The 20,028-nt window shown below is 49.3% G+C and overlaps 1 protein-coding gene and 1 long non-coding RNA gene across 3 annotated transcripts in view; one reads left to right on the top strand and one right to left on the bottom strand.

Annotated features, from left to right (window-relative positions):
• The first annotated feature begins 6,537 nt into the window (after positions 1-6,537).
• LOC117085007 lies at positions 6,538-13,280 on the top strand. The gene is made up of 3 exons (XR_004437755.1): positions 6,538-6,641; positions 12,421-12,559; positions 13,242-13,280. It is a non-coding gene; the product is annotated as an uncharacterized LOC117085007 (long non-coding RNA).
• LOC117084991 (protein FAM153C-like) overlaps positions 10,574-20,028 on the bottom strand; it is a 39,351-nt gene continuing 29,896 nt past the window's right edge. Inside the window, exons 1-5 of one of the 2 annotated variants that reach the window (XM_033213361.1) lie at positions 14,871-15,614; positions 12,858-12,895; positions 12,378-12,445; positions 12,193-12,289; positions 10,574-10,780 (exon numbers count right to left, since the gene is read on the bottom strand). In XM_033213361.1, coding sequence (XP_033069252.1) covers positions 12,205-12,289; positions 12,378-12,445; positions 12,858-12,895; positions 14,871-15,015 — 336 coding nt within the window. In that variant the 5' untranslated portion in view covers positions 15,016-15,614 and the 3' untranslated portion in view covers positions 10,574-10,780; positions 12,193-12,204. Of the gene's footprint in view, positions 10,781-12,192; positions 12,290-12,377; positions 12,446-12,857; positions 12,896-14,870; positions 15,615-17,360; positions 17,386-20,028 lie in introns of those variants that run through there. The other variant, XM_033213356.1, reaches the window with a different exon arrangement.

The following is a 20,028-nucleotide window of genomic DNA, read 5'->3' as shown; positions in this document are numbered from 1 at the left end:
TTCCAGCCGATTCCATTGTAGAGTCAGGGCTGGGAAGCTGTCCTATCACGGGATTCACCTGTAGACAAGATCCACAATTTCACTGAATGCATATAGGCCAGTGGAAGAGCTAGACTTGACCAGGGAGTTGTGTTGAAATGTACTGTGTCCAAGTTGAGGACAGCATGGTGAGGCAGCGCCTGTGAGGAGTGCCAGGGTTGGAGAAGGCCTCCATGCCCAGGGCGACGGGGGCCTGCAGGAGGAGCGGGCCTGCTGGGTGACTGGTGATGGGAGCAGAGCAACAAGCAGAAGCAGCAAAGTCCCCAAGGCCACACAGTGCCCAGTGTGTTCAGGAAATGGAAGAAGCCTGGAGCCCAGACAAACAGAGAAAATCAGCTTGATCTGAAGCTGCCCCACGGCCATGGAATGAAGAATGTCTGCCCCGAAAAGTCACAGAAACAGGCTTGGGTGCATACCGAGGACAAGATAAGCAGGGTCCCCATTAGAATGCAACAGCTGTGGCCCGTGGAAGGAACCTTGACGCCTGCACTATTTTAATTTCAGCATGAATAAGAAGTCAGTTAATGGTACTTATTTAGAAAATAGGGTATCAGGCTGGTTGCGATGGCTCATGCCTGTAATTCCAGCATTTTGGGAGGCCAAGGTGGGTGGATCACCTGAGGCCAGGAGTTCAAGACCAGTCTAGCCAACATGGTGAAACCCTTCTCTACTAGAAATACAAGATAAGCCCGGTGTGGAGGCACACGACTGTAATCCCAGCTACTTGGGAGGCTGAGGCAGGAGAATTGCTTGAAGCCAGGAGGCAGAGGTTTCAGTGAGCTGAGACTGCACCACTGTACTCCAGCTTGGGTGAGAGAGTGAGACTCTATCAGAAAAAAAAAAAAAAAAGAAGGAATGAAAATCGGCTATCAATCATTTCTGATTGAGAAGAAGCTGTCATTGGGAATAAAGAATTCAGGAATTATTTCTGCACTTCTGTTTTTGAAACAGCTGGATGCAGTTGCTATTTATACCGAGGCAGAAACCCTGAAGATGAGTTGAATGGGAGGTGATGCTGGGGGTGAATATGCTGAGTGGAGGCACCTGCTAGATGTAGAGCTGAGATGCCTACAGTTTCTATTTGCCTCCAACAAGACAGAAGGCTCAAGCCTGGGGAAGAAGACGATGTTCATTAACATTTGGGGGAGAGGGAGGAATAACTTGGTCAGATTTTTGTCTCAGATGGTCCCTGAGGCAGAGTGGGGGTGCATCAGACAGGCCCAAAGTGGGAAGCACAGAGAACAGTTTCCTGGCCATATGGGCATCCGGAAACGGAGGCCTGAAATGTCTGTGGAAATGAAGAGAATGTGATATTTTTAGACAACATGGAAGGAAGCAAAGATTAGTCTTAAGCCAATATATATGGAGTTTGTTCTGACTTAACAGGCTACCACTAGGCTGAGCATGGTGGCTCACACCTGCAATCTCAGCACTTTGGGAGGCCGAGGCAGGAGGATTGCTTGAAATGAAGAGTTCGCAACCAGCCTGAGCAACATAGTGAGACCCCATCTCTACAAAAAAAAAAAAAAAAAAAGCCAAGCGTGATGGCACAGCACCTGTAGTAATCCTAGCTACTTGAGAGACTGAGGCAGTAGGATCACTTCAGCCCAGGAGTTTGAGGCTGCAGTGAGCTATGATCATGCCACTGCACCTCAGACTGGGCAGCAGAGCAAGACCCTGCCTCTAAAAATAAAACATGGGTAGAAATAAAGTACCAATCACTGTAAAGCCCCCTTTCCTGTCTTCTCAGACGCTATCATGAGCTAAAAGCCATGAATCAGGATTGTGTCGAGTAGAGTGGCATCAATCCCAAGAGTTAAGATTTATTCTGAGGAGCATCCCTAACCCTGGACTGCATCTGAGATTCTGAAGCCAAAAAACAACCTAGGAATTGTTTCCCTCCCATGCTGGGTACTCAGCACCCTCCTTCTCGGTCCCCACCATCAATCATTTAACCACCCTCCAATATCCCTCTCTGCTTCCTCACTTATGTATATGCAAGTCTCAAGTCTGTCCTCTTGTAAGGAGAAAACTCTGTGTGCCTCTCTCCTCCCTACCCTAAACTCCTTTTCAATCTAAGCTTCTCAGAGAGGGTCCCACATCCACAACTGCCATCCATGACCATCCATTCACCCTCACCCAGCTGAAGCCCAGTCTCTTCCCCGAATCCTCACATCACAGTTAATCCTCAGAGGCCAAACCCTAAGGACGTCGCTGACCATCAGCGCCAGCTCAGGGGGAAGGGGTGATCTGTGGGAATGTAACAACCCATCCCTTTGCGTTGGAGATGCTGGGCCCAGAGACCCTCAGAACCCCTGCCGGGTTGATCTCCAATCTCCCTGTCGCAGTTATTCAATCATATTCTAGTCTGGATGAAGGGATTTTGCAGATGTGATTAAAGTACTAAATTAGTTTATCTTTAGTTAATCCAAAGTCTCAAGGTTGGGTGGGTCTAACCCAATCACATTTAAGATATTTAAAGACGGTCGATGAGCACTGGCTTCAGAGACCTCCAGAAGCCGAGTGCAGCAGACACGTTTCCACACTCCGGTTCCCCCTGACTCTCCTAGGTTCCGTTAGCGGAGACTAAGTACCAGGTTCCGCCAACCCAGGAACAGAGCAGGCCCTGCAGGCGCAGCGGGAGGACAGACTCCCAGGAGAGAACGCAGGAGGAAAAAGGGAGGTAACGTTAAGGGAGCCCCATTCCTGTTTCGTGGGAGGATGGCTGGGGTTGTCTTTCATTTCATCTCAGAAGAATTTTTGCAGCCATGAAATGTATGCTGTTCCTTTTTATTTATTTATTTTTTGAGACGGAGTCTTGCTCTGTCACCCAGGCTGGAGTGCAGTGGCGCGATCTCAGCTCACTGCAACCTCTGCCTCCCAGGTCCAAGCCATTCTCATGCCTCAGTCTCCCAAGCAGCTGGGACTACAGGCGCCGCCACCACGCCCGGCTAGTTTTTTTTTTGTATTTTCAGTAGAGACAGGGTTTCAACGTGTGTTAGCCAGGATGGTCTGGATCCCCTAACATGATCCACCCGCCTCGGCCTCCCAAAGTGCTGGGATTCCAGGCATGAGCCGTCTTACCCTCTCAGGTGCCCGCTTCCTCTGTATGCTCAGCCACAGGCATTCTCTAGTAGCTATTTTGAAGTCTAGCTCCACTAATTCCACCGTCTATGTCATTTCTTGGTCTCTTGATGGATTTTCTACCAGTGGTGAATTGTGTTGCTCTGTTTTGTTGTATGCCGGGCCATTTAAGGTAGGAGGCCAGCCCTGTGCATTTTACGTGATTAGGTGCCAAATACTTCGCGTTCCTTTAACTAATGTTGGGCTTTTCTTTGTCATGCAGTTAAATTATTTGGAATTAGATTGATGCTTTGGGGGATCGTTTCGAATCTTTGTTAGTTGGTATGGGAAGAAACTTCAGTCTGTGGGTAATTTGACCCCACTGCTGAGGCCCTACTCTCCTAGCACTCTCTTCAAAGGCCCTCGGACTAGGCAGACTTTTTACTCCAGCTGTGGAGACTCAGATTCTTCACCGCCCAGAGCGACCCCAGGAATTTTTCAGCCTGGTCCTTTCTCGCGGTGCTTTCACAGCCCAGGCAGTTTTGTCTCATTCATGCTCTGATCTCTGCTTGGACAGGGGACTTCCCAGTAGATCCACAGAGCTCTCTCTCTTCCCTCTCTCCATCCTCTCCCCAGTACTGCTTCTGTGTCCTATACTTGCCACGGTGAGGTCCAGGAGAACACCTATGCTCTGCTTGATTTCCCTCTCCCTGCTCTCCAGCCTGGAAACTCGATGCAGGTTTGAGCTGGGTACTTGTAGGAGCCCCAACTCTTGTTTCCTGCCTTCACTCCACTGTCCCATGCGCCCGTGTCCAGGGTCTAAAACCACTGGGTTCATGTTGTTCGTCTGGCAGTTTACTTTTTAAATATAAGGGGACCCAGTCGCAGTGGCTCACGCCTGTAATCCCAGCACTTTGGGAGGCCAAGACAGGTGGATCACTTGAGGTCAGGGGTTCGAGACCAGTCTAACATGGTGAAACCCCATCTCTACTAAAAAAATACAAAACATTAGCCAGGTGTGGTGGTGCGTGCCTGCAATCCCAGCTACTTGGGAGGCTGAAACAGGAGAATCACTTGAACCCAGGAGGCAGAAGTTGCAGTGAGCTGAGATTACGCCACTGCACTCCCTCCTGGTGACAGAGCAAGACTCTGTCTCAAAAAAAAAAAAAGAAAAATAAGAGATTCCAATATGTAAATATTTATCTTTTATTATTATTATTATTAGAAAGTAACACTTCCCACCGAAACTACCAGAAACATCCAGAAAATGAAGCAGAAAAATGCAGCCCAGGGATCAGAAAAGGCCTCAGGTATGGTGTCCTCAGAGTCTTATATGTAGTAGAGAAAATTTTCCAGCCCACCTCCATCTTCTTGAGTCTGATATGCTCATCCCAGCCCCAAGAGGGGGCATCTCAGGGGATTCCAGAGCTGCCCTCAGCATCCCCCAAGCTCCCTGCCCACAGCTCAGGTGACAGTAAGAGGCCCCACAGGGGTGGGATGTGAGTCCCACATCAGAGGAGCGCTCCCAGGCAGCAAATATGCCATCACACCCTGTCAGTATCCCCTGAGACATTTTAAGGAAGTTGAGCAAGACCCAGGCTCTCAGGTGCCTCCTTGCCTGTCCCAGTGACCGGATGTGTCAGGCATCAGGACTCAGGCAGATACTGAATCTCTCACTTCTATTATCTCCTGTAACTGAATAAAGTCAAGTTCGGACCTGTCCGTGTAGAGGCAGCATCCTGCATGTGTGCAGGTGAGTTATGCCAAAGTACATCCATATTCCTCTTTCCTTCCAGTCCGGTCAATTAAACCTTGGAGTGACCAGGAAATCCAGAGTTTCCTGCAAGAATGGGAATTTCTTGAACGTGAAGTGTACAGGGTGAAGAAGAAGTATCACGTAGTATCAAAAACAATTGCCCAGCGTCTCAAGCAGAGAGGTATGAAGAAGAGCTGGCAGGAATGTCTCCAGATGCTAATAAGCTTGCAGGACTTATACTTCACTATTCAGGAGGCCAATCAGAGACCAAGGTGCCTACCCTTGCCGTGTCCTTATGGTGAGGCCCTGCACAGGATTCTGGGATACAGATGGAAAATCAGTGTCTTCTCAGGTTTGTGTGTTTTGTATTCATCTCCATAGTCCTTTAGTGACTGCCACTGGCTTCCCCCACCCCACCCCCACCATCCTTGTGCCCTGAGTAGAGCAGAGAATGACGAGACAGGCCCCTGCCCAGAGTCCCTTGGCACACAGCACAGGGGACTTGCTGCTCTGATGGGCTGCCTGCTTCTATTTATCCTTTTTGTTCTTCCCCAAAGTAATAATTCTGAGGACTTTGTTCAGGGACTTGTCCAGAATGGACATGGCCCCGGGGCTGGGTGAGGTCACAGGCAAGGATTCAGGTACAGGGTGGGTGACGCCCTCACGAGCCTTCCATGTGTCTTCTCTCTCTCAGGTCCTCCCTGTGCAGATGCGGTTGACCTTGCACCTCCCGAGCACCAGCCCCAGGCCTGTGGCATTCCCATAGCCATTCAGGAGCCGATGTGGGCCCCGACACCTGTGATCTATGTGGAAAATCCTCCAGTACCCGAATGGGAGCCCTGGAACATGAATGGTCATGCTCCATATATGTATCCTGCTTTTCCCCCAGCATCCACCCCAGGCCCCCTACCACAGTGGGCCATCTCTACTGACTAATCCAGATCTTGAAGACAATTAGAATCTGGATCCTGATTCTTCAGAAAGACTGAAAAGTAGCACAATCTGTGTGTGTTAGCGCATGACTCCTTCCTCTCCTCACCTGGTGCAATAAGAATGTGAAATAAATGAACGACCGTGACCTCATCCTTTCTGGCTTGTGCTTGTGGCTTGGGTTGAACCTCCAATTGTAGAGAGACCACGGGACAGGGAGGGGGCTCAGCCCCCCGGTGACCTGGGACCCGTCCTTTCATTCCTGCATCATGCTTCCTGCATGGAAGCCCCTTTGTAGTAAGGGACAGCTTTTACCCCAGAGGTAATTGCTCAATCCTGCCTTCATTTCCTGGCTGTGTGACCACAGAAACCTTTTTTTTTTTTTGAGATGGAGTCTCACTTTGTCGCCCAGGCTGGAGTGCAGTGGTGTAATCTCTGCTCACCGCAACCTCCACCTCCTGGATTCAAGCAATTCGCTGCGTCAGCCTCCCGAGTAGCTGGGATTACAGGCGCTTGCCACCATGCCCAGCTAATTTTTGTATTTTTAGTAGAAACGGAGTTTCACCATCTTGGCCAGGCTGCTCTTGAACTCCTGACCTCAGGTGATCCACTCCCCTTGGCCTCCCAAAATGCTGGGATTACAGGCGTGAGCCACTGCACCCAATCAGAACTTTTATTTCATGTTTCTGAGCCCCCAGATCCTCATATTAAAATTGAAGCTGATATCTTACATCAGTGCTCTCCAAATAGCTTGCAGAAGCAGCTTCAGGCTGTCCTGCAGTGCATTGCAGCCTCCCAGTTTAACGTGCCCATGCTCTACTTCATGGGAGATAAGGATGGACAACTGGAAAAGGTAAGTAATGCATTAAGGCACAAAAAGAAAGTTGGAATGGGCAGAGGCAGGGAGGCAGCATTGTACTTCGAGCCCAAGATCATTCTAGTTTCAAGTCTATTCTTTACCGTGTGCTTCATGAATTACTTTCACCTCATAAAAAGACACAAAAATGGTGAACCACTAACTAAGTGGACACCTCAAGGCCTGTGCATTTCCACCAAGAGGAGGAGAGTGAGATTAATGCATTTCATCAGTGACCCTTTTGACAAACTATCTGGTAAAACATTGGGGAATGATTAAGTCTCATGTTTTCAGTTTTAAGATCCGCCAAAGTACTCTAGAGAGGAGGGAACAAAAAAGGAAAATGGAGTTCCTCCCTCCCTCTGGAGGTGTTGGAAGTATCATGGACTAATTTTGTGTTTGACCTACCAGAAACAGTTTGAAACTTGTCTCTTACTATTTTCTCTATGCTCCTCCCCCAAACTCATGGGTCCTGCAAGTGCCCTGAGAGTCCTGTCTCCTTAAATTTTATGCCCTAGTTGCCTCACTTGCCTGACCCTAGTCCTGCCCTGCTCCTCAGATTCCAGAGTCTCATTCTGTTGCCTAGACTGAAGTGCAGTGGTGTGATCTCAGCTCACTGCAATCTTCACCTCCCAGGCTCAAGCCATCCTCCCACTTCAGCCTCCTGAGTAACTGGGACTACATGCCTGCAACACCACACCCGGATAATTTTTCTTTTTTGTTTTGTAGAGATGGGGTTTCCCCATGTTGTCCAGGCTGGTCTCAAAACTCCTGGACTCAAGCGTTCCACCTGCCTTGGCCTCCCAAAGTGCTGGGATTACAGGCGTGAGCCACCGCACCCAGCCTATTTTTATATTTGACATTAGAAAACTATTATAACTTCAGTCAGTTATAAGTCATTATAAAAAATACTTAACCTCTTTGAGAGGACAGGTCAGAAAGATCCTGACACATTATCAAAGCTTAGGGTACGATAAATGTGCCATCACCAATGAATGGGAAGACAGCAGGCCCTACGGAAAATGGTGTGACAAATGGTTACCTCTATCAAAAAAGTACAGATGAGCCTATCCTAAGAGAAGTGAAAGAAAGAAAGGGAGGAAGGGAGGAGATAGAGAGAGAGAGAGAAAGAACACACTGCGGAAGTTTTCAATGTTGTAACACCCAGCTCAGCAGGACAAGATAAAACAAGAGCTCTCAGTCACGGTCTAAACTGGCACTGCTTTTCGAGGTTAATTTTGCAATTAACATTAAGAGTCTCAAAAACACTCATCGCCTTTGACTTAGCCATTTCACCTCCAATAATCTAGCATATTAAAACACTCAAAGATCGGATACATTTAGGTCAATAATTCTTTACCCACCAACTACATAATCCAAAAACGTCCAAAAACTCCTTTGGCAGCAAAAGCTGTCTTCAATAAATGTGATACTGTTTATAGTTTCTATTTATACCACTCAGCTGGCCTTCACAGCCATACATACTTTTAATTTTAATTTAAGTGACCCCAGTCTACTTCTTGGGGCTTATTTACCAATGCAGCCTCTCCACAGGTGCTGCAAACCTGACACACAAAGCCCCTGGTTGTTCCCAAACACGGCCCACATGCCCCACAGCAGCACTTTGGTGATACTCTTTCTGCTTCCTGACACATCCTCCTTCTCCCACATCTAAGGCCTGGCACAGACCCCATTTTTTCATAAAGCCTCAGCCATACCTGCCTCAAAATTCTGCCGCCATGATTCCCAGACACATTTTAGTGCTGCTGGATGTACATAACACAACCTGAAATGCGGTTCTGCATCTCTTCTTTGCACCTGGCTGAGGTCTCAGAGAGCGGTGGCTAAACATTTCATGGCTCCCTCAATTTCTAAACAGTGCTGTATACTGAGTGGCACCTCCCGGTGACTACTTTGTACCCTAAATGTTAAACGGAGGGATGAGTGAAACTGTATCAGGATTAATATACAGAAATACATTCCTGAATCCCATCACTTAATAGAAGTGGCCATTTGAATGCTGGCAGGTAGGAAGAAAAAAAGAGGACAAAGAAACCCCAAAAGTTGGCATCATAACTACTGCCACAGAAAAAGAGAATAAAGCAGAGTGGCAAGGTAAAGACCAGGGAAACACTGGCCACTGCAGGACAGAAAAATCTTCCAAGCTTGTCAGTAATGTAAGTTCCTCATTTTCCAATAAACTAGTGTGGCATAGGCCACTGTTCAGAGTCTAGAGTCTTGTCTTCAAAATGTTTTCCAGTATCAAGGACAACAATCTACAAGAAACAAAATGGTGAGAAAAAGCAGCACACTCACAGCTCTAAAGAGCACAGGGTAAGGCTACAAAAAGGACCAAGCACCTTCTCAACCTGCAATGTGCTCAGTGTCTGTAAATCACAAGTTAGGCGACGAAGGGCTGGTAGTTTCACACGAATTAAACTTTCCTTCTTGCCCCCGTTATCTCCCTCACCTGACCCACCCGATAGAACATCCTTAAAAGGCTCCTCTCAAATTGCTTGCACATGCTTGGAGAAGCTCACGGTACAGTCAGTGCACTCACACACAACTGAATGTGAGCAACACGAGGCTTACGAGACAGCAAAGACAACAACAAAGCTGGGCCCAGCGGCCATCACCTAAAGAACTCTTCGCTCGTTACATTGGAGCGAGTGATTTCTCTGGGACCAGGAACCACAGAACCCTGAGGGACACACAGCTGCTGGCCAAGGATTCAAGGCCTGGAGTGAAAATGTTACATTTCCCTCCCAGTGCTCATGTCTGCTATAAACTAGTTTAGTTCTGCAATGAACAACTAGATTTCTAACTGATATTAACAAACTTTTTTTTTATTTTTAAAGACAGGGTCTCGCTCTGTCACCAGGTTGGAGTGCAGTCATGGCTTACTGCAGCCCCAACCTCCCGGGCTCGAGCAATCCTCTTGCCTCAGCCTCCCAAGTAGCTGGGACTACAGACAGATGCCACCATGCCCAGCTAATTAAAAAAGTTTTTTTGTAGGGATGAGGTCTCACTATGTTGCCCAGGCTGGTCTTAAACTCCTGAGATCAAACAATCCTCCTGCCTTGGTCTTCCAAACTGCTGAGATCACAGGCGGTAGCCACTGCATCAGGCCATTGACACTTACATATGTAAAATACATCCAGAATATAAACCACTACAAAACAAAAATACTCCATCTTGATGTAACTTACCATACTATGGATTTGTTTTTAAAATGAGGTAAAAGTCGTTAAGAAAATGAAAGCACAAAAGAAGTCTATCAAAATTATAAAAACTCAAAAATGGCGGGCGCGGTGCTCAGCCTGTAATCCCAGCACTTTGGGAGGCCGAGACGGGCGGATCACGAGGTCAGGAGATCGAGACCATCCTGGCTAACACAGTGAAACCCCGTCTCTACTAAAATACGAAAAACTAGCCGGGCGAGGTGGCGGGCGCTGTGGTCCCAGCTACTGGGAGGCTGAGGCAGGAGAATGGCGTAAACCGGGAGGCGGAGCTTGCAGTGAGCCGAGATCCGGCCACTGCACTCCAGAGGGCGACAGAGCAAGACTCCGTCTCAAAAAAAAAAAAAAAAAATCAAAACTGAGTGAACAAAACTTCAGAAAGAATGAAAACAATTGGAATATAATCAGGAAACAATGTAAAATAGAAACAACAAAAGAACAATTTGTGCCCGCTAAAAAATAGAGGTTAAAGTCAGAATTTTTTTTTTTTTTTCTTTCTCTCCAGCCTGGAGTGCAGTGGCATGATCTCGGCTCACTGCAACCTCCGCCTCCCAGGTTCAAGCGATTCTCCTGCCTCAGCCTCTCGAGTAGCTGATATTACATGCGCCTGCCAGCATGCCCAGCTAATTTTTGTGTTTTTAGTAGAGACGGGGGTTTCATGTTGGCCAGGCTGGCCTCGAACTCCTGACCCCAGGTGATCCACCCGCCTCGGCCTCCCAAAGTGCTGGGATTACAGGCATGAGCCACCATACCCAGCCAGGAAAATATTTTAAAACAAATTAAGCAAAGATTATAAAAGTTTTGGAGTAGCACAGTTCCCGAAACAATCACGATCCACATCAGGTCTGGGCCAGGCTGACATCTCCACATCAGGGCCCTTCCTGGTGTTCGCAGAATCTGCAACACAGACAGAGGTGCCAGGGTCACTGGGGGGGGCACAGAGGTGGAGGGAGGAGGGGCTCCCTGGGGTCGTGCAGGTCTCAGAGCTCCTCGGGCCCTGGAAGGTGACCTTGGGCCCCTGAGCTCCCCACAGTCAGGTCTACTCAGATGCCAAGGCACTGAGGCCTGTGTGCTGCTCTCTGCTGAGGGGTTATGTGTCCACAGAGAGTGTCTGTAAGTGTCATGGAGGAAGAACTGAACCTGGGCACTCACACAGGCACCTTCAGGGGGCTGGTTCCCCGGAGAGTAAAACAGACACAGAGAAACCGGAATTTTGAGGATTCCAGGATCAACAGGCAGAGCCCTGGGCCCTAAGGGGAGCAGGAGGTCTCATGACACAGGGTGGGGGTGGTGACCCTGCCTTGCCACCCAGATCCTCTGTGCCATCCAGACAGAAGAGCTGCACATTGAATATGCACAGCTGCCTGGAGCACGTCATTGTTATTGCCTAGTAAGACCTGGTCTTTCTAACATCCCCACCAGACCTGTCTTTGTATTGTAATTTTTAAAATTACGCTTTGGTAAAACAAATTTCTCACTTTAGTATATTTTATAATAATAGGGTTACAGAAGACATACATTTGAAAGAGTGAAAAACAGTGTATAGATACACACAAACACACGTTATATGTGTACCTGATTTCAAGATTGGAAAACAGATTTAAAAAACAGAGGCTACCTGAATCATGCCCTTAACCCTCCCAAGTAAGCATGGCCCTGAAATGTCTTCAGGGGTTTGTTTTGTTGGCATTTGGCACAGATACAGAACCACTGACACCCAAGCCAGTGCTCTCTACATACAGAAGCCTCCAACCTCATCTTGAAAAATGGGGCCATGAGGTCACCCCAGGTCCCCAGGCCCCCACAGAGGCTGAAGAACCCCTGGGACTGGGCACATTTCAGTGCTTCTTGGATCCTGCCGTGTCCCCTGCTTGATGCCAGGACCTACTGAGTGCCTGCTGGCCTCAATACTGGGCAATACTGGGCCGGGTGGGCTGCTTGCTCGTGTGACAAGGAGCCTGGGGGTACCTCCATCCTTCTCACACCTTTCCCAGGAGGCCTGAACTGGGGGCGATTCATGGTCAACCCTAGTGTCTCCTCAGGATGAACTAGTGATGCTCCCAGTTGGCCTCAAGGGGCTGGGGGGGGCAGAGCTGGGTCCCCTCAAATGAGATGCTGGTGAGCTGAAGGGTCACTGCAGACAAGTAACAGTTCACATCCCATGGAATCCTGCACACGATGGCCTGACCAGCACCTCAGTGTCTCCCTCACTAAGCAGCCTGTGGAGGGCTCAGGCCAGCAGGCTCAGGGACTGCTATGGAGTGGGTGTCTGTTTCCTGGAGGATGTTCTCAGGGCATCCTTCACTTACCTTCAGAGGTCTCTAAAATATACTTAAAATGTCCCAACGGTTCAGGACATTCCACCAGGTATTCTTCCTGGGCTTCCTGGTTTTCTTCGTGGTTTTCCTGATGGGACAACAAGAAAGTGAGCGTAGCCATAAAGAACACGGGCATGTGTCTGCTTCCCTCATCATTCTGCCCACCGCACACTCACACTTTCTCTTCCACTTTTGTCTTTTCTGTTGCTTCTTCTGCAGGTGCAGAGGAGGGACTTGCTGACATCTGTGAGAAGGAGAACAGTTGTGTATGTCCAGAGACGCCAGTGCAGGAAAAGTCCTATCTGGGCAGGGGGTGCCCAGAGCAGACCCAGATGTCACTGGGAGTCCCTCCGGCACGGTAGGGTCCAGCTCATCTGACCCAGCCCAGCCCCTCCCTGGACCCTGAAGGGTTGTTCAGCAAGATTCAAAGCTGCAGCCTGGGGGCCAGTAAACAGGGCAATGCCAAGGCAGCGGGCAGGAGGGCTGGGGTGGGGTTATCCACACTGAAGACCCGAGGACCTCAACTGTGGGATGAGACCAAGTGCTTCAGAACAATCACAAGAGAGGAAAAGAGGAAAAGGACCAGAGCTAAGAAAGGAGCTCAGGAGTCAGAAAGAGGATAAAAGAGAGAGAGCATATAAGAGGAGATCACTTACCTGCTGGTGGCTGCCTGTGATGGTGGAGTCTCCCAGTTCTGGGAAGCAAGCATCAGTGTCCGGAGGAGCAGCGGTGATGGGTGGCCATAAGAAGGAAAGGGGAGAGTTACAGTCAAGAGAACCCCTCAGACTCCGCTGTCCCGGGGCTGTGGAGCCAACCCCAGAGCCTCTGACCTGCCCGTTTCTGGAGCCTTCTCCACAGCCCGTATCATTTCCTCTGTGCTATGAGGGAGGGACCTCTGGCTTCCCACACACTTTCCCAGCCCTCACATTCCATAACTGAGCCCAGGGAGGGGAAGCCGTGTCATTCTGTTCCTCCAAGAGGCGGCCGCCCTCTTCACAACATTGTGCATGACGTGGAATTTCTCCCTCCTCCTCCTGTAGGGCCTGCTTCTCTTCCCTCATGAATCCCATTTCCTTCCTCCTTGTGGGCCTCCACCAGTCCTACTGTTCTCCAATAGAAGAACATCGGAAAGAAGGCCAAGGCTGCATGCACTGCCAGCCTCCAATCAACACACGGATCGCATCCTGGGTCAGCAGCACCTGCCCAGGCCTGGGTTGTGTTGGGGGCTGTGGGAGCTGATGATGAATGACATCACAGATACAGTGACTGTTCTATGCCTGGAATGACCCTAGAGACTTGGAAAATATTCAGTCCTCAAAAGAATCCCACCAGCTTCTGAATATTTGGAAACAATGGAACAGAATTCAAGATAAAGCCTCTTGTCCCAGTTGCTTTAATCTGCAGGTGAGGCCAGCAGTTGTCAGCACAGAAATGAGGGGGCCTCCCGGGATTTGCCTGAGCTGTGGGAAGACTAGGAGGGTGGGTACCTGGCAGGCCTGACACACAGAACAAGCTGGGCCTGACTGGAGTGTGGGGAGCAGGACGAGGCTGTTGGGCCAGAGAGGAGGGTGTCACAAGACAAGTGACCCAAGAGGCTCCATCTGGGCCCAGTGGATGCCAGGGACCAGGCTACAGGGAGGGCGAGAGCCACTGCCTACAGCAACACAGCAGCCCCTCCACACATATCCCCGAGGACTCCTGCCAGCCACAGAGGGCCTTGAGCCACAGCTGGACTCGGGCCTCTCCAATGAAAGCCAATTTAGGTTTCATTCAAAGCCCAAGGATTTGGGATTGGGTGAGATTGGGTGCGGAGTGGAGGCCAAAAATGTGCTCAGTCATGTGTTCCGCCCTCAGGACTCCAGGACGCCGGGGCACACGCAGGAATCCCAGAGGAAGGACTCCCTGTGTCATCCAACCCAGGGAGCACCCTTAGAGCAGGACGGTGAGGACAGGACAGGAAGGTGCCGTTGCAGGTCCTGAGAGTGTAGAGAAAGAGGGTGGGCTCCTTTCAGCTCCTGGCACACGTATGAAGGACTTTGTCTTCAGGATCACGTAGCACCTGTGAGGGGCTGTGTCCCACCCCACACTCAACATTACACCTGCATACTCATCCTGTCATCTCTATTCACAACAAAACGCTGCCCCATCAAACCCAGGGCTCTGGTGCTTGCTGTGGCAAAGGCAGGAATGATCTGGTCTTTGCAAAATGTAATCTTTAAACACCAGAGCAAGAAATGATGGTGACAAACACAACTCACACAAAGCGCATGAGGACAAAACTTTTACGACTTTCTCATTAAGATACATAAACCAAATCACACTTCTACACCTACTTCCTTTTATGTTTGGTGACTTATAGATCCCATCCCAGGCTCCAAAACAAGTGTCACCCAATCCCCAAGAACCCTCCTCGCTGGTCAACCCTGGAGTGTTGGTCCCTACCTGACCAGTCTATTTCCTCCTGGATGGATCCAGAGGTGGTGCCCATGAGCCCAAGCACAGAGACACAAACATCAGCACTACGCTCAATCCACGGTGACCTCCCTGGGCTCTGTGAACTCAGGGGCTGTTAGGAAGGCCCTGGTCACAGTTGTGAGCCTTCAGGTGAGAGAGAGAACCGAACAATCCCTTTCAACTGTTCACCGACACTGGCTCAGAGCATCTCTTACCTCCAATCTGAGAACCCGAGATTCCAGCCTTGATGCACATGCACTGAGGCAGGTGAGCGCAGTGAACAGAATCTGGGCCAGACTCACAGCAGCTCCTTCCCAGGTGATTCAGGGAGAATGGAGATGCTCTCTTAAGAGCAGACATGTGGCAACTGGGAACTTACAGTATGGCTCTTGTGAGGAGGTTATGAATTTTTCATTTATTAAACATGAATGGGCACATATGCCACGGAGGACCACACTGGAATGCACAGGTCTAAACCCAAAGGTGAGGGAGATGTGACTCTCCCCCCTGCTGATTCCTGGCAGAGTGGTTTGCTCTGATCTGATCATTCATGGATGGGTACTTCAGGGGCACAGGAACAAGCTCCAGGTCCCCTGTGATGTGCAGGGATGCCACAACAAGAATAAAAACGCCTGGTCCAGCAAAGGAGGACTTGTAAACAGAAAGAGAGCATCTTCTGCAGCAGAAAAGCTGAACCAAGGCAGCCAGAGTAGAGATGAGGGGAAACTTCGGTGACTTCAGGAGCCCCCCGTTCTCCTGTGACCTTGGATCAGAACCCACTCAGGTTTCTAGATTACCATGAGAAACAATAGATTGAAGAAGATGAGCAGGAAGCCTTTTCACACTGGCGCTGGATCTCAGCAAAGGGGTTGGAAGCACTGGAACATTACTGGGGCCCAAGATGGGCTGGCCAGGGCTGCGCTCTGGGATGAGAAGGAACGAGGAGGACATAGTCCTTGCCCTCCAGTGACCAGCCACGGCCAGGATTCCTCCACACATAAGTAAAACAAAACAGAGTTTGAGACTAATAATTCCAAGACTATCTCAGAGAAACAGGTGAAGTGATGTCTCAAGGGTCACACGGGAAAGCTGCAAGGACCACCTGGACTCCGCTCCCTTTGCTGAGCTCACCTAGCACTGAAGCAGGGTCGCTTCTCACCTTCCCTGCAACTAGTGTGGAGCAGCCATCCTGCCTGAAAGCTGACACTCCCTTCAGTCACACAGGATTCAGGCAAAATCACACTTGGCTAACAGCAACCACACAAGGACCAGCTGTCAGGCCACGCCCAGAAGCAGGTGAAAAGTAAGAGACTGATCTCTGTCACAGCCAGAGAGACCAGGCCTGGGAACTACTGTGTATCTGGCCTGACCCTGAAGTCCATCCCTGCCGATCATGTCCTCTCTGGGCCACACTGGCTATTTCGGGAACTCAGTCCTGTTCTCTGCCTCTCATTAATTTCTGGTGGTGCCACTGCCATCCACATATAGGAAATAGAGAAGACAAGAAACAACAAAGTAGCTTCTCTCTTCAGACTCTCAGGAAGATGGGCAGACAGTGCTAACGCCAGCTATGAAGTCGGAGCTCGACCCGTTCTCCCTCAGCTGGAATATGAACATCCCGGCCACGCCCAGGTGATGATGAAGAACTGACTTCCTGATGTTGCACCTCGGCTGCCCCCGTGGCTCTGCTGCCCTCATGCCTTCCTTCTGCTCCTCCAAATCATGTTCCTTTTCAGGCCCAGGCCAAGGCTGTACCTGCTCTCTCTCTCACAGAGCCCACTGGGCAGCTGTCTGGGAATTCTTAGAGCCTCAGTGTTGGTAACGCTGATTTGTGCCTTTGATCACACACAGCAGAAGGCCCTGAATACCACACAGAAAAAAACTGTATTCTAAAGATTAGAGATGACCAGGGGAATTGGGTTATGAGGAGATAATTTCTGAGGTTAGTGAGGGACATTTTAAAATCACAGCAGCCTCATTGTTTTAAAATGTGGGTTAAGTATGGACACCTACAGAGCAATCAAATTCGCCTCACATACAACATATTTCCACCAGACGCACGCTCCCAAAAGAAACTCAGTCCAGAACTGGGCTAATTTTATCTTCATATGACCTTAAGCCAACCACCTTGACTTGTTTTCTGCAAAGGCCTTCAGGAGCAAACAAAAACCTTTGTCCACAGTGGGTTCAATGGGGACACCCTGGAGCCTCTGCTGTACCACAGCCACATTTGTCTTTCCCCACCTCGTAATGCATGAGTCACCCTCCATCCTCCTAGGAAGGCAAGTGCTCGCCCTGCCACTCACACCCTAGGGCAAGCCCTTTGGTTACCTTTTCATGTTGCTGTGTTTCCTAAGCACAGAACACGGAAACCAGACTAGGCTGAGGGATAGAGGCTGAGCCTCTACATGACCTTGACAATACGTATTTTGGACACTCACCACATGAATTCAAAAAGACATGCAGGAAAATCAATGGGCACAACCTCACCCCATCCTCAGAGAATGCAGTTGCTCCCAGGGACTGCAGAATGTGACCATCACGCTCTATCTGCAACAACCATCCCTCCCATCACAGCCTAGGTCCTCATCCATGAGAGGAAGCTCCACGCAGGCTGCCCATCCACAGGCAGGCCAGCGAGACCGTGGCACATTCCTCATCATCTGGGTGACTCATCAGTATGGGAGGGCTTCCACAACATGTACCCTTTTGTGGAACTCCTGAGGATTTCTGTAATGACAGAAAATAAATTGCTATGAGCATCAGACCCTGCTGCATCCTGTGTGCACAGGACTTTTCTTCACTCAGTGACATTAGAAAGCAAGATGGAAACCAGTGTTCAAAGGACTCAAAAGAAGGGAGAAAATCGACTCACGCTAAAGACACATTTTTCTCAGAGGATGTTTCCTCTCAAGTCCATGTTGGTTGGCCAGTAAGTGATTTTGTTCGAAAGAGAACAAAGTTGGTAAAGGCACAAGCTCACTGCCCCACAATGTGTGGTGGATGCTGTCACTTTTCCCTCTGTATTAAGTCAACCCTCAGTGGGGAACAGACTCTTACTTAAAGCTCCTCCCAAGGACATTGTGTAACAAATCTAAGATACATATTGTCACATTCTCATATCTTAATTTTATCCAAATCAAATAAAATTAAGAAAACAGAAGTTTTTCTTAGACAAATCCAGGTGGTTTTATCTCCATAACTTCTGGATCCTCCTCGTCATCGCTGTCACTGCACGACTTCTGCAGATGCTCCGGCGCAACTAGGAGGACACAGAGTGACCGTCAGCACCTTGGTGGTGTTGCTCACCAACAATTCAGTAACATTGCTTGAGGTGGGTGGGGGAGGAGGACAGCAGAACAGGGGAGAGGCAGGGAAGAAAGGAAATCAGGGCCTTTGGCTTTCTAGCTCCAGGCCACCTTGTAAACGTGAAATAGCCAGTCTCAAACAGGGCACACCACATAGTGCAGGCTGTGTGTCCCTGGCAGCCTCTTAGGGCTCCTCCTTCCTAGTCTGACCTGAGCTAAAGTGCCCTCTTATTGATCCCTGCCAAAGTCATTTCTCCTCAGAATGCACATGTGCTGCTGCTCTGTATATCATCCCTTCTAGAAGGTTTTGTACAGAATCAGCAACCTTTCTTGAAAGAGATTTAATTCTAGCCAAAAGATTTCATTAACTTTTTGTGATGAGGCAATTAAACCAAGATTTGAAAAAACCCAATTATCCCACCATTTAAAGATGACCCCTACCTAGCCTGTGAGATTTCTCCTTCCACTCTTCCTTTTCAGCGCAGTGTGTGCGCCATGGGGTTCACTGCTGCTCGTGCTCACACTGACTCCAGCACCGGCACAGCCTGTCATGGGAGCAGCGAGGGGGCCGGGGGGCGGGCACTGACCCTCTCCAGCCCAGCTATGCAGGACATTCCAGCAGGGAAAATGGGTGCCAGGCTAATACCCAGGTTGATCCTTGAGATTTTATGGGATGCCGTGTCTTGGGATTGGGTTCCACTGAATTTCTAAGACGTGCAGTGATTATCTCATTAAATACGATAGAATATGCCACTCATCATTGTCTGCTTTTGAACAGGAGCTGAGGAATGACCTCACCGCTGCAGACCAAAAGCCTGGGGACTCTGCATGTTTTACGTTAATGATCACACTGAAGCCCACTGTACAATGTACCTGCTCAAACCAGCCCCAGGTGAGCTGAGCACTGACACCATCCAGTCATGATAAGTGTGTGGGATCTGAATAGGTTTTCATTCTCCCACACGCACACACAAGTGCTGGAACAACCTGGCCTAGCAAGAAATTATACCAGGGCTTTGTGACAAATTCCGGGTAGTAGCCCATGGCATTAACCTTCCACTCATTCCCGAGGTCACATGTGCCTCTTCCATTTAAAAGACCAAGAGCTTGGGAAATTCGTCTCTGCACCATGTCCATCTGAGGACTGGGGATGGTCAATTTATCTTCAGGTACAGCTGTGGTGGAGGATGAATGGGTTGATTTATGCAAACTATGCAGTGGTGATGGAATTTTCCTTGAACACTGATGCTTGTGTTGTGCTGTGAACATGGGAGTATGTTTTCTGGGGAAATGAAACACACACTCCCAGATACCCACAATCATTCCATATAGACTCGCTCCTCTGTCCCTCCAAATCCTGATGTAGCACCTCACGCTACATGACACTGCTACTTTCCGGGATGACAGTACCATGGTTACATGACACTGCTGCTTCCGGGATGACAGTACCATGGTTAGGGTCGTTTACTGGACTCTGAGTTTCTGGTCCTTTTTTTTTTTTTTTTTTGAGATAGAGTTTCACTCTTGTTCCCTAGGCTAGAGTGCAATGTCACAATCTTGGTTCATTGTAACCTCCACCTCTTGGGCTCCACTGATTCTCCTGCCTCAGACTCCTGAGTAACTGGGATTACAGGCATGCACCACTAAGCCCGGCTAATTTTGCATTTTTAGGAGAGACAGGGTTTCTCAGTGTTAGTCAGTCTGGTCTCAAACTCCTGACCTCAGGTGATCCACCCGTCTTGGCCTCTCAAAGTGCTGGGATTACAGGCATAAGCCACTGCGCCCGGCTTGATTCTTCGTATTTTTTAAACCAAACTTCCCAAATTTCATTTCTGGCAGGAAGCTCAAACAAGACAGGCCCTTCAGCAAATGCAGGTGAAACAGAGCCACCTTCGCAACACTGAGATTTCAAACCTCAACAAAGAGATGACCCCAGTGTGTGTGCGCCGTGGGGCCTGCTGCTGCTCATGCTCACACTGGCTCCAGCCTTAGGACAGCCCACCCGGGGGGCAGCAGGTGGGGGCAGTGACCCTCTCTAACCCAGCTGTGTAGAAGATTCCAGTGA

This window comes from Trachypithecus francoisi, unplaced genomic scaffold (assembly GCF_009764315.1).
Source record: "Trachypithecus francoisi isolate TF-2019V2 unplaced genomic scaffold, Tfra_2.0 Contig00518, whole genome shotgun sequence".
In the NCBI taxonomy this organism is placed as follows: Eukaryota; Metazoa; Chordata; class Mammalia; order Primates; family Cercopithecidae; genus Trachypithecus; species Trachypithecus francoisi.
The sequence above is the reverse complement of the archived record's forward strand: the minus strand, read 5'-3'. Positions and strand labels throughout refer to the sequence as shown.